Below are 14,398 nucleotides of genomic sequence, written 5' to 3'. Positions count from 1 at the left end.
GTGGCATCTTGCCATCACGCAGAGGTCTTACGGAAAAGCTGTGGTTTTTCAAGAGTCATTGAATCAGGAAGCTGGGCTTAGGCTTACGGTCCTGTTTGGTCATCTGTACTATGACTGAGCAAGCCATTTTCTCTCTGGGCTTATTTTCCCAATTTGTAATATAAGAAAAACACTAGTCTTCCCATCAGGAGGTTATGTGAGATGTGATGACGTATGTCACTGTGCTGTGAGAAGTATTTGAGACTGTACAAGTAGATTGGTGAAAACCTTGAAGGGTTGGAGCTGGCAGCCTGGCTCGTGCTCCCAGCTCTCTGCTTACTCAGCCCTGGTATGACTCAGGGTGAGTCACTGCTCCTCTCTGAGCCTCCGTCTTACCATCTGTAGAACTCCCTCACAGGGTGATTATGGGGATTCAGAAATACAATAGAGGGCTTTGGGAGGAAAGGTGCTAGAGAAATGTGCCAGACTAATGTCTCTACTCTTCATCCAGGGAGAAGCCCTATCTTCATTTCCCCTCCAGAATCAGTCTCCAAGATGAGAATTCTTTGGTGTCATCCTTAATGGTCTGGAATGAGCACTTCCTGTGGGCAGAGCCTGGGAGTGGGTATTGTTAGGGGGCAGACAGGGAGAGGGTGAACTAGTGACGTTACACTTGGTGAATTTCGTATCTGCATTTGGGGGACTCCCATCCCCGTCTGATTGGGCATATAGGACAGACTCAAGCCCGCTCTAAGAAGTGCATTTTGGGAAGGGCTGCCAGCCAGAGGCCTTTGGAAGCATCCACTGTACAGGACTAATCAAATGGAAGAAACGAGAAGCACATGTCATACTGACGGGTGCAGAAAAGAGGTGGGGGAGGGGACTGACCGCTCTGGTCCCCAGGACCACCGCACCAGGTCATTGTGTCTCCATGTCTGGTGAAGCTGTTCCTCGGCAGAGCTTTTGAGGTGTCATTGAACATCTAACATAAGACAAGCTCCTTGTGGCTGTACACAAGGTTGGCATTCCATGTCTTTTGATTCTGTACCCAGAGACTTCCTCCTTTTGGAGGACACTAACCCCTTTCCAAATGGATATTTTTTTTTTTTAAGATTTTTTTTTATTTATTTATTCATGATAGTCACACAGAGAGAGAGAGAGAGAGGCAGAGACATAGGCAGAGGGAGAAGCAAGCTCCATGCAGGGAGCCCGATGTGGGATTCGATCCCGGGTCTCCAGGATCGCGCCCTGGGCCAAAGGCAGGCGCCAAACCGCTGCGCCACCCAGGGATCCCCCAAATGGATATTCTGAATGACTCTGAGAAAGCTTTTTTCTCCTGAGGATGACAGTCCTGGAGCTCATCAGAGTGGTATCCTGGTCTGAATCCATTCTCACACAGACTTCTGGGAAGGAAGATAGGTCAGTCTCACAGGAATCTTTGTGATCAACATGTGTAATTAGTCATTTGTCACTGTACTCTGAAAAGACTACTGGATTCAGATAGTTAACTGGATGCAAAATATTCTTTTGATCAGAGATTTTTAAAAAAATATTTTTATTTACTTATTCATGAGAGACACACAGAGAGAGAGGGAGAAGCAGGCTCCATGCAAGGAGCCGATGTAGGACTTGAACCCAAGAATCTGGGATCATGCCCTGAGCCAAAGGCAGGCATTCAACTGCTGAGCCACTCAGGGGTCCCGTGATCAGAGAATTTTTCCTGAGAATATTGATTATCTGTAATGAAGAACTTCATGGATATTCCATTTCCTCTAGATAATAGCTAAAGAGTTAACATGAGAGTAAAATATGGAGAATCTCAAGTCAAACTGCCAAAGCTCAGCCTTCTGGGAATCATTTGTAGCTTTTTTTTTTTTTTAAGATTTTTAAAAACTTATTTATTTGAGAGAAAGAGAGTGTGTGTGTGTGAGTATGAGCAAGGAGGAGGGGCAGAGGGAGAGGGAGAAGCAGACTCCGTGCTGAGAGACGGACGCAGGGCTCCATCCCAGGGCCCTGAGATCATGATCTGAGCTGAAGGCAGATGCTTTACCCACTGAGCCACCCAGGCTCCCCCCCTTTTGGCCTTTAACATAAAGAATTGGAAAGACAGCGTGTCACATTTATTCTGATCAAATATCCAAGCATCCAAGCCTACTCCCAGAATGCAGATACCCTGTGGTTTCAGTATAAAAGGCTGCATCTCAGAGATGGGAAGAGAGAAACTGAATACTAGTCCTCAGCAGCCCTCCCAGGCCAGCTTCACACTTCTGTCAACCGCCTTTGAACACATGATGTAGGAGAAGCAGCAGGAGGAGAGTCTGTGGCCAGCCTGGCAGTTCTAGGGGTATGAAGGCACCATTTACTCAGGCCTCATTCAAAGCAGGGCTTTACAGTGTCCTGGAAAACATGGGAATCCACTTAGGAACAATTATGGATTATACTAAACTGTCACAGGAACAGCTATGTTTCTCTAAAAAGGCGTTTCGTCTCGGGGGCTTGTTACCAGGAATCATGGAACTCCAGGTGACTTTGGTGTGTGGTCAGCGGGTGGCTGCTTACTTGTGGATTCTTTTGAGTTTTGGCTGAATAGTCTTGTCACTCAGACTGTATTTTGCAAACATACAATAAACCCTGAAGTAACTCACCTCCTTCTTCCCCTGCCTTTCCCTTAGCTGAATGCCCATGACCCCTTCCTTACAAGGGTTATAATTCATATATGGTCATTGACTTTTAAAAATTAAACTTCTTAGTTTGAGATAACTATAGATTCACATGGAAGAGATAATACATAGAAATCCCATGGGCTCTACTCCGTTTCCCCTGATGGTACCTTCCTGCAAAACTAAAGTACAATATCCCACCCAAGATACTGACATCGGTATGGTCAAGCCACAGAATATTCCATCATCACAAGAATACCTCATGTTGCCTTTGTATAGTCACACCCACTTCTTTCCGGCCCTCATCTCCTCATTAAACCCCTGGCAACCATTAACTTGTTCTTGATTTGTACCATTTTGTCATTTCAAGGATCTTGTATGAATAGAGTCATGCAGTGCATTATTTTTGGGAATTGTTGATTCAGTCTCTGGAGATTCATCCAGCTTGCTGTGTGTGTCAATAGTTTGTACCTTTTTTATTGTCGAGTATTTTCCATGGTGTGGATGCACCATAGTGTGTTTAACCGGCTACCTGTTGAAGGACATCTAGGTCATGTCCAGTTTGGGGATGTTACGAATAAAGCTCTGTAAACATTCATGTACAGGTTTTTGTGTGAATGTAAATTTTTCATTTGTCGTGATAAATGCCCAGGAGTGTAACTACTGGGTCAGGCTGTGGGTGCATATTTGGTTGTTTAACTGTAAAACTCCTTCCTGGAGTGGCTGTACCATTTTACATCTCTGCTAACAATATGAGTGCTCTGGTTTATCTGCATCATCACCGGCATTTGGTATTTGTCACTATTTTGTCTTGTAGCCATTCTGATAGGTGTGTGGTGATAGCTCGTTGTCTTTTTAATGTGCATTTCCCTAAAGGGTGATGATGTTCCACATCTTTTCATGGGCTTATGTATCATCTGTCTCTGCTCTTCGGAGAAATGTCCCTTCATGCTTTTTCCTCATTTTCTGATCGGATTGTTTGTTTTCTGTTTTTGAGTTTGGAGATTATATATTGTAAATTATATATTCTAGAGACTGTTTCTTTGTGGGATAGGAAGTTTGGGAATATCTTCTCCAAGTCATCATATGTCTCTTCATTTTCCTAACAGAGCATTCTGCTCTTGGTGGGAGGAGTGTTTTATAAATGTCGACTAACTCCTGTTGGTTGACGATGTTGTTGAGTCCAGCTATATCCTTGCTAATTTCGTTCCAACAGGTCTTGAGAGAGGACAGGGTGGATTTGTCTGCTTTTCCTTTCAGTTCTATCAGTTTTTGCTTCGAGTGTATTTAGAGCTCTCCAGTGTATATGCGTCAGTAATTCTGTCTTGATGAATTGACCCTTTCCCATTATGTCAGATGCCTTTCTGTTTCTGTCATTTAGTTTGGGTAATTTCTAGATTCCTCTGTCCTCTCCATTCTGCTGTTGAACCTATCCACTGAAATGCCTAAATTGGTGATTGTATTTTTGGTTCTAAAATTTACATTTGTTTCATCTTTATATCTTCTCTTCCTTTGCTGAGACGTTCTACGTTCTATTTCTGAGACTTTCTATTTTTTTTCCATTTGTTTTAAGCATATCCATAAATGTCTGTTCAAGCATTTTTAGGATGGCCATTTAAAAATCTTCATCAGATATTTCTGACATCTCTGTCATCTTGGTGTTGGTATCTATTAATTGTTTTACATTTATTTGAGATTTGCCTGTTTTTTTGGTAGAATGAGTGATTTTTGATAGAAGCATGGGCATTTTGGATATTAAGTAATGAGACTCTGGATCTTATCTAAATCTTTTGCTGTAGGTGGCTTCCTTTGACCTGGGTATGGGAGAGGAAGGCATAGGCATCCCCTCATTCCTCCAGAGTGGGGGTAGAAGTCCAAGTTTTAAACTCAGCCTCTATTGATACCTGAGGGGCACTCCTTGTTATCTCTGGGTGAGCATGAGAGTTCTAGTGGCCTGTTGAGCTTACACTGATCCCTCCCTGCCTGTGGGCAGATGGGCCTTCATTATTGCTGAGTGGACATGGAAGTCCAGGCTCCATACTGGGCCTTTTCCAACGCTAGCCTTGTAGGGAGGAGGAGGAAGAAGAGGAGGTTGGGTGATTCATTACCGCCTAAGATGGGAGAAATCTAACTTCTTAGAAGTCTTTGCCGGCCTGGGTGGGAATGGGGCCATGACTTTTACTGTGCTGCTTAGCTGTGGTAGAGTGGTCATTATCTAAAAGTTTTCTGTCTTTTGAGGCTTTTCCCAGTCCCTTTGCTACAGAGGGTGGGCTTTTGTTGGGACTTTTTTTGTCTGCATTCCTTGGTCATTTCAGGTCTCTGGCTTCTTCAGCTGTAAGTCTGGGAATGTCTGAGGCACAGACAACACCCAGAGAATTCCTCATTACGTTATTCCCAGGCAGTTTGCTTTTTCCCTCCATCTTTGAGAGTCTTAAGTTTGTGTTATTTGTAATGCTCAAGACATTTAGTTGTTCTTAGAGAAAGAATAGAGAAAAGTATGTCTATTTTATCTTTCTGGAAGTGGAAGTCCCATTCAGTTTACTTTTATTTTCTTCTAGGTCCGTCTCTTTTCCTGCCTTGAGATCTCAGGGCCCAAGACTCTTTAATCAGACTTGTATAAATTCCTTTTCATGGGGGAGAGAAAATAAAATCCCAAGCCTAGAAGAGCTCTCAGTGCATTGGTGGGAGGGGTAGAAACAGTTCCTATACCCAAAGATGCACACTGGGCATTCTGTGGATTTCAGGCTTTCTTTTACTCACCTTATAAGGCCCAGGGCCAACCATAGAGGAGATGGGGATATTTAGATCAGTTTATATTCACTAAGGGGTCTTTATCCTCTGGAGGAAAGAAGAAGTTCCCATGATACAAGAGAAAGTTCCACCCAGAGATTTGTAAGAACCTGTAAGTGCTCTTATAAAGGAGGAGTAGCTCGGGGTCAGGGGTGAGGGTCCCTGCCAGCTTGGCTGGGCTTCTGAAAGTGTGGCTTTTTTGCTTTTGACTACTGAGGGTGAAATCCATCTGTGATATTTTCTTGGAGCCAAGCTTCTCTGAACTTTACCCTTCATGAGTTTGCTTCTTTAAAAGCCTGTTACTTAGGGAAATGCAACCTTGATGTGGAATAGCATCTGTTTCTAATCCAGCTAGACCTACTTTGGGATCTGGTTCCATCTTTTGCTAGCTGTATGACCTTGCAGTTCATTCATCCATGTAAAACCATCCTATAGTGCCTCCTCTGGGCCAGCCACCATGCTAGGTGTGGAGATAAAGTAGTAGGCACCTTTCATTGCTCGCTTTGCTTTACTTTCTGGCCATGAGCAAGTTATCTGCTGGTTTTACTTCAAAAATATATAAAAAATTGAATTACTTTCCTCTATCCCCTCATCTCTTTCCAAGGCTGTTTGAGTAAGTTCCTTGATTCTGTTCTTCCCTCTAATCCTTTGCCTCAATTCATTACACAGCAGCCAGGGTAATCTTTTAAAAACAGGCACCAGGGATCCCTGGGTGGCGCAGCGGTTTGGCGCCTGCCTTTGGCCCAGGGCGCGATCCTGGAGACCCGGGATCGAATCCCACGTCGGGCTCCCGGTGCATGGAGCCTGCTTCTCCCTCTGCCTGTGTCTCTGCCTCTCTCTCTCTCTCTCTGTGACTATCATAAATAAATAAAAATTAAAAAAAAAAATAAATAAATAAAAACAGGCACCAGTTTAATAGTCTTTTGTTAAACCCCTCCAATTATGCTAAGAGAATGAAGTTCAACCCCTCCTCATGGTGCACTCGGTCCTGCGAGGTCTGGTTGCCACTTCTCTGAGCTCATCTGGCATCCTTTCCCCTCATCCAGTGGGCTTCAGCCACATCCGACTTCTCTCTTGGCCTGAGAGCATCAAGCTTGTCCCACCCTGGACTCATTACGCCAACTGTGCTCTCTGCCTCAGATAATTTTCCATACAAGTTTGAATGGGTGGTTTCTCATTGTCATTCAGGTTTCAGTTCAAATGCTGTCCCTCCCCTGTTCCTCATGTCACATTCTCTCCAGTCACCGGGTCCCCACCCTTGCTTTTAGTTGGCTCTTACCACAATTTGAAATTATCTTGATTCGTCTACTAGACCGAGTTCCATGAGAGCAGGCTTCATTGTTACACATATACCCAGTGTCTAGAAAAGTTCCCGACATAGAACAGTAAATATTTGTTGAGTAAAGTTGCTTAATTCTCTGGGGCCTCAGTTTCTCCCTTGTCACATGGAATAATAATTGGCTAACAGTACAAGGTTGTATTTAGAATTAAGTGAGGTGATAAATGTGTGTGAAGTATGTAGTACAATGCTTGGCTCACAATAAGCCAAATAATAGTCATTGTTTCCTTATGATTATTTATATTATAATGTTCATCTCCATTCTCCCATACTCCTCTAGTACCTATCCTTGCTCCTTGTGATCCATCTGGAGTGTCGCGAGCGTTTGTCAGTGACAGATGCTGACTGGTTAGATGCTTGCAGTGGAATCCTGACTTAATTCTCTCTTAACCATGTTTTTCTATACAGGTTCTGCAGCTGGGCTCAGACATCCTCCCCCAGTACAAACAAGAGGCACCAAAGACTCCCCCTCACATCATCTTACATTACTGTGTTTTTAAGACCACGTGGGATTGGATCATCTTGATTTTAACCTTCTACACAGCCATCCTGGTCCCTTACAATGTCTCCTTTAAAACCAGGCAGAACAATGTGGCCTGGCTGGTTGTGGATAGCATCGTGGATGTCATCTTTTTGGTGGACATTGTGCTGAATTTTCATACTACCTTTGTTGGACCAGCTGGGGAGGTGATTTCTGACCCCAAACTCATCCGCATGAACTACCTGAAGACGTGGTTTGTGATTGACCTTCTGTCCTGTTTGCCATATGATGTCATCAACGCTTTTGAGAACGTGGATGAGGTTAGTGCCTTTATGGGTGATCCAGGGAAGATTGGTTTTGCTGATCAGATTCCACCACCCCTGGAGGGGAGAGAGAGTCAGGTACATGCCTCAAATCTCAGACCTTGTTGTCATGTCTTGAAAGCTGAATAAATGTGGGTGGTCAACAGAAGAGTAACCGTGTGGGTGGGGACTAGCATGGCTGATGTCTGGAACAGAGGGAGCATGCTTGATAGATATTCTCGCCTGCTGGGTTTGTCCTTTGGAGGTTTGGAGGCCCTGCATGTCCGTGAATGGATGTGGAAGAGACCAGAGGCTTCCCTCTTACATTATGTAGAGCGCAAGCCACTGGCTCAGGGGTGGTGGGGCTGCAGAAGCAGGCATGCATCGCCACTGCATTGGTGAATCTTTCACTTGATATGCAATTGTTGAATGTCTGGCCTATTGATTATTCTAATTATGGGGATTTTTCTCTCATCTGCTGCTGACCTTTGGCTGTTTCATAACTAATTAACTCCTGGTAACAGTGATGCTATTTCCTCCCCAAGTTTGCTTGCTTTTTTTTTTTTTGGTAAAGAAGGAGTTGTTTCTTTGTTAAAGTTTTGGCTGTGACCAATGGCATTCAGTGGTCCATACTCTCCCTTGCATAAATTTGCTGAGGTAGTCAGGCCATGGTCAAGTGGTGAAGTCCGGCCCTGTGCCTAGGAGGAGTGAGTAGTACTATTGCTGGATTATACTGCTTCGGATTGTTAGTCCTGCAGGTAACGGAAGGAATGAAAAGAAGACAAATGTTCTGTAGGTGTGTTGGAATTAGGACATGCTCAAACAGTGAATGGGTGCCTGCAACATGTTGCATAAGGCAGGAACTGCTGGTCTGGTTCGGGTGATTTTCTCCCTTGAAAAAGCAAGGACATCAAGTCATCGCAAAGGACAGTGTCAGATTCTTATTCAGCTTAAGCTTCATGGGAGTTATTCTTCCTTTTTCCTACTGCCTAGTTGATGCTTCGGATGGATGAAGATAAGGTAGTTCATCTGGTAAATCTCCAGCCTCATATAGAGGATTCTGGAAATCTCAGCCTGGCTGGGGTGTTAACTGGGTGAGTAATTCAGAAAGCCATCTGGAAGTTGAGATTAGGCAAGATTCACTCTCAGGGCTAACAGGCTAGTGGGACTAGCCTTGAGGTAATTGGAAGGAACAGCGAGCTCCCTGCCAAGACAAGACCTGGCCAATGACTTTGTGACTTGCTGGGCATAATGATGCCTCTTGGACGTCAGATCAGTATCAGTAGTGGGTGAGGACTCCAGGCCCTTCCTCTGTGAGAACCTAGCTACCCACCACTTCCCTCTTCAGAGAAGAGGAGCTGATGTTCAGGTGCTCTAAACTCAGAACAACCCCCGCTTTTATCTGTGTGGTGTGTTTTAATATACTTTGAAATCCCAGGGAATAATGCTCTGGGTGGCTTGGCTTATATGGATTTTGTAGGGGGATTAAATGAGTGAGACTGATCATTTACAAGAACAAAACATCCCTAAAGTGAATGTTGGGATTCTTTAGTGTGAATTTGAGTACACACTGGGAATGATATTTTTCTCTGTGAGCACATTTCTAGAAGATTTTATGTTAGTTGGTGAGGAAAATATGATCATTTTGGCTTAGATAACTCAACTGAATTATTTCAACCTAAAAGAGCTTCTTATACACATATGGGAGATGAAATTTGACTTAAAAAAAAAAACCTCTCGAGTTTTTAAAATAAACCATTTGCTATTTAGAGCAATAACATTGACAATTTGCAGATAAATAGAACAGTTCTTCAGCTTCCACAGGTTCCTGTTAAACATTGGCAGAGCCATAAACACGTTTGTAAATGTGTCAAGATTACCTTGTCCATTAGGAAAGCAGAGAGCTTCCCCTCAAGCACCTTGTATGTCACATTGGAACTCCTTTGCCATCAATTGTGAGTATCCCTGATGTGATTTCTGACTTCCACCATCATGAAATAGATGGGCGGATAGGAAAAATGCCAGGTATCTGTAGCTTTCCTGTTGGAAAGGGTTTAGCATCAAAGTTCTCACTACCATCTCTTGGTCATAAATAATAATATGAGGGGCACCTGGGTGGCTCAGTATTTGAGTATCTGCCTTTGGCTCAGGTCGTGATCCCAGGGTTCTGGGATCGAGTCCCATATCCGGTTCCCGGCAGGGAGCCTGCCTCTCCCTCTGCCTATGTCTCTGCCTCTCTCTGTGTCTCTCATGAATACATAAATAAAATCTTTAAAAAAAATGAGTATTAAGAGGCTATTGTTATGATTTGCTTCTGTAAAGACTTGATTTTAAATTTATTAATTTCTTTTCAAGCTTTGGCAGATACCCAACATAATGCCTGTTGGTAACATTTGTTGTGGTGTGGGGGAGTCAGTGCCAGGAAACTGAAGATTTGGCTTCTGGCCCTCTTGGTATCACGTGTTTGGACAGCTGGGACTTTGTGCATGCCATTTAGCCTCTATGGATCAATTTTCTTGTCTACCCCTTGGGGGTCATGCTACCTTACCTGTCTGAAGGCATGGCATTTGGGCAGTAGATTATTTGAGTTCCCTGCTAGCTGCAAACTAAGTTTGGTGAGTTCTAAAATTTCATCTGCATTTGTCTTACCTCCAGGAGTTGATGATAAAAACAAGAAGCCTAGCACTTTGACCTCCTCCCTACAGTGAGGGTGGGAGGGAAGTGGGATGGAATGAAGGTTCAGAGCCCAGGAGGACCAGAAGGTCATGCAGTTCAACCCTTTTAGTTCACAAATAAGGGAATAGACTCAGGGGGATTATGACTCACTCAAGATGACACAGCAAATCATATGGCTATGGCAATAATGAGTCCCTTTCTGAGTCCTCTCTATTCTTAATGGTGACAGAGTGGATAAAATAGGGACAAAAACACTGATGGACAGAGTTGAGTCAAAACTGACCAAGAAGCTTCCAAAGTCTGTGGCTCACCCCTTGGCCTGGTTGTTGTGGTGGGGAAGTTGGGCACTGTGTACAGGGAAGTATCTGCATTCTCCCCAAAGCAGCTGTGTTGGTGATGAGATAGGCAGTTTAGGATGCTCATGGAGGGTCAGACCCAGCATGGCTTTCCAGACATAGGCCTTTTGTTGAAGGGCACTATTAAATTAGAAAAGAAGATTGGTGGGGCTTAGAGGAGGTTGGAGAGGCCTGGAAGGGTGCCCCATTTGCCAAACCTGGATTTAGCTGGGTAAGAGAATTCCGATTAATGGTTTCCCATCCACCGCCTGTTGTCTTCTTGACCACACTGTTGTGGAGTTGCTAATCTAAGATTGCAACTCCCTCTGCTCTAATCCCTTTCTTTGGGAGAGTGTGGGGAGAAAAAAAAACATTATTGACTCATTTCTCATAAAAAATACATGGAGCTGAATTCTCTCTGGTGTCCTCCTAATTATGCCAATGGAATTATATCCCAGTGGAGACCACCAAAGAAGAGAGGAATGTGCGGTGGTGGCTTGGCCATCTGTGTGTATGTCGGGGGTGTGTGTGTGGGGCTGAGGGTGGGTGTGGAATGGGGGCTCTTGAAGTGGAAGGACTAGATCCCCCTGAGGCTTGGGTCAAGAACGAACCAGGTTCAATTGCTAATGCCAGCCATTGTCACTTCAGGCCTGTGGATGTCGCCCACCTCCATGATTTAAGCCACGCAAATGATCCCTTTGACCCAACTTGTTTCACTTATGTAGATGGCCTACATTTGCGTCATTCTCCAGTCTGTTGGTCATAATCTGTTTTGGAGGCTTTTTGGGAATATGTTTGCACATTAGTTAAGCTGGTGAGAGGACAAAAGGTCTGGAAACTGAGTGAACTGAAGCTTACAGTGGGTATGCGGAAGCAAAAGCCAGATGAGTCTTTCTCAAGCATTTAGTGGATTACTGGCCTCATGTGCTTCATGGATTAAAAATGAAATTATTATTCACAAAACATCTTCCCTTTCCCCAGGAAGCCTCATTGCCTACTGCCATTGGGGTGTAGAAGTGCAAGGGGAGAATGGAGCCAATCAGGCTACCTCCCAGGTCACAATTCTGGGGCTAAGAGCTTCCTCCAGTCCCTGGCTCAATAACTTCGGACAGTGGCACTACCAGCTGGTGCTGGGGACACAGCTGACCCTTGCCAAGAGCCCACTCTCAAGGAGATGATCCTCTTAGAGAGAACAGGAGCAAGCAGTGAAAGGATGAATAGTTTTGACAACAGCTTCCCTTTAGCTAGTGTGTTGAACTTTCCAAAGCATTTCGGGCCACCTGGGTGGCTCAGTGGTTGAGTGTCTGTCTTTGGCTCAGGTCGTGATTCCAGGGTCTCAGGATCAAGTCCTGCATTGGGCTCCCAACAGGGAGCCTGCTTCTCCCTCTGCCTATGTCTCTGCCTCTCTCTCTGTGTCTCTCATAAATAAATAAATGAAACCTTAAAAAAAACCCATTTCACACAAATTATCTTTCCTCCCATGCAAGATGGGCCCATCTCAGCTCTAACCTCAATGCCCTCAGGCAACTATTATTCCAGCTCTGTTGATGAAGGGAAAGGGCCTGGCTGTCCAGGTCCTGGGCTTCAGGCTTCTGACTTCTAGGCCTGCACTTTTCCCCAGGCAGGTTATGCTGCCTTGTCACAGAATCTGGAGCCAGAGTGAACCAAACTGTGCATTTTAGTCCCTGAGTCCCCCTTTCTGAATCGTTTGCCAGCTGGGCCACTTCTGTTCCCCTCTTACATAGCTGACAGGTGAGAAGTGTGAGCAGCCATTGTGGTCAACCCTAAACAGAGGTCACTGGCCCAGGTGTACAGAGCTGGATGGTGAGTACCAAGGTCAGAAGTAACTCCAGTGGCAGGTCACCCATCCTGCTTCTCTTTCCTTGGCAGATGGGCTGCCCTTTAGGTTCTTTTAGATTCACTGTTCTGGACTCTTCCAGGCTTTCAATGATGCTGAAAGAAATTGGACTTCTGTGTGTTGCTCATCCTGTTAATTGGTGGTCATCAGTCCTAATCTGTGGTTTTTATTTCGGTGGATGGACATCAGTTTAATTTTCACACAGGTGACTCCTCTACTATCGCCACTGAAGGTCATAAGATGACCTGGAATTTGCTTTCCTAGCGTCCCAGCCATAGAGGCCATATCTGTGGCTTGTAGTAGCAATTAAAATTAAGACTTTTTTCAGAGCAATTTTAGGTACATAGAAAAATGGAACACCAAGTGCAGAGACCACACTTTCCCTGTCATTACCATCTTGCATTAATGTGGTACATTGATTATAGCCAATATTGATACATTATCATTAGCTAAAGTTCATAGTTAACATTAGAATTCGCTCTTTGTAGAATACATCCTAAGGATTTTGACAAATATTTAATGACATAGCTCCATCATTATGTGTCATACATAATGTTCCACTGCTCTAAACATCTCTGTGCTCCACCTGTTCATCCCACCCTCCTCCCCAACCCCTGGCAACCACTGATCTTTTTACTGTCTCCATAATTTTGCCTTTTCGAGAATGTCTTGTAGTTGGAAAAATACAGTATGTAGCCTTTCCAGATTGGCTGCTTTCACTTAGAGATAAATATTTAAGGTTTCCACATGTCTTTTTGTGGCTTGATAGTTCATTTCTTTTCATTGCTCAGCAATATTCTGTTGAGTAGATGTACTGTAATTGGCTTATCTATTACAAAAAAATTCCTGAAAGCCATTGGTTATTCAAGCCTGATCATTATAGGCCTTGTCCTGGGATTTCCTCCTCCTGTGGGTTCCTTGGACACAGAGAATGGACAGAGCTGACACACTGGCATGCAGACTGGTGTGTCTGAGCAGCCTGTGGCATCTCCTGGATAAAAACTAGCAACGTTTAGCACAAGTTGTCATGTCTGATACTATGATGGACAGGAAAGCAAACTTGTATTACAGTTTTCTCACATTTCATACTCTTTTCCTTGGCATTTCTCTCTTTTATTTTGGTGCTATTTCTACATCTGATTTGGGCAAACAAAAGAGGACACAAGCAGACACAGTATAGTTTTCATCCCCGTGTCTTGTTAAGGGCAGGCAGTGCTGCTAATGGGCATGTTTCTCTTTTGACGACTTGCCTCCATGGCCAGGGGCCGAAGTGTGATTGCAATAATCTTCCCAATGTTGCTGATGTCCCCATGCTGGCAATGTTGTTCCCCTCTTACCTCTGAGGGGAATACAGCCTAGATCATTCCCTCTTATTTTTATGTATTTTAAAAATCATTCTTCTTCCGAACTTGTACTCACAACCCATGAAGGACTGTGGAGGTCCGTGGAGCAAAATAGGCCCAGTGTTTCCCTGCTGTCTTTCACTCTCAGACTCCATTCTAGCTGACCCAAGTTCTGCTTCTGTCTTGATTCTCCACCTGCTTTTCTTGGTATCTCTTTAAAGTTCTTCTTTTTTAAAGAAATCTTACTGACTTGGGTGCCAGGAGATGGGAAAACAACTTTTCAAAGCTTGCAGTCTAGTGGGGGTCACAGGTGATGGACGCTGTCAGAGAATGTGAGAAATGCTATTCATAGGGTCAGCTCAGAGTGTTTGGGCTTACTAATAGGGAGTACCTAGCCTGGTGAGAGAATTCAGGAAGGCTTCCTGGAGAAAATGACTGGAGTTAGTTTGGTGAGGAGTGAGAAGGATATTCTTGGAAGAGGAGAGAGCATATGCAGAGGAGTTTGCTCTCAGGGCTGAGGAAGGCATTCACTGGGTCCAAGGCAATGTCAGCATTGGAGGAGGGAGGCATGGTGAGAGAAGGAGGCAAGATCTAGTGATAGAATCTCAGAGCCTTGCCAAAGAGTTTATATTTTA

General features: G+C 44.2%; 1 protein-coding gene across 2 annotated transcripts in view; it reads left to right on the top strand.

The window, feature by feature from the left end:
• Nucleotides 1-14,398, top strand: part of KCNH1 (potassium voltage-gated channel subfamily H member 1) — a 372,021-nt gene that overhangs the window by 78,585 nt on the left and 279,038 nt on the right. The window contains exon 6 of one of the 2 annotated variants that reach the window (XM_025429838.3): nt 7,177-7,569. In XM_025429838.3, coding sequence (XP_025285623.3) covers nt 7,177-7,569 — 393 coding nt within the window. Of the gene's footprint in view, nt 1-7,176; nt 7,651-14,398 lie in introns of both variants that reach the window. The other variant, XM_049112076.1, reaches the window with a different exon arrangement.

Source organism: Canis lupus, chromosome 7, assembly GCF_003254725.2.
Source record: "Canis lupus dingo isolate Sandy chromosome 7, ASM325472v2, whole genome shotgun sequence".
Taxonomy (NCBI): domain Eukaryota; kingdom Metazoa; phylum Chordata; class Mammalia; order Carnivora; family Canidae; genus Canis; species Canis lupus.
Note: the sequence above shows the minus strand (reverse complement) of the source record. Positions and strands in the feature narration are given on the sequence as shown.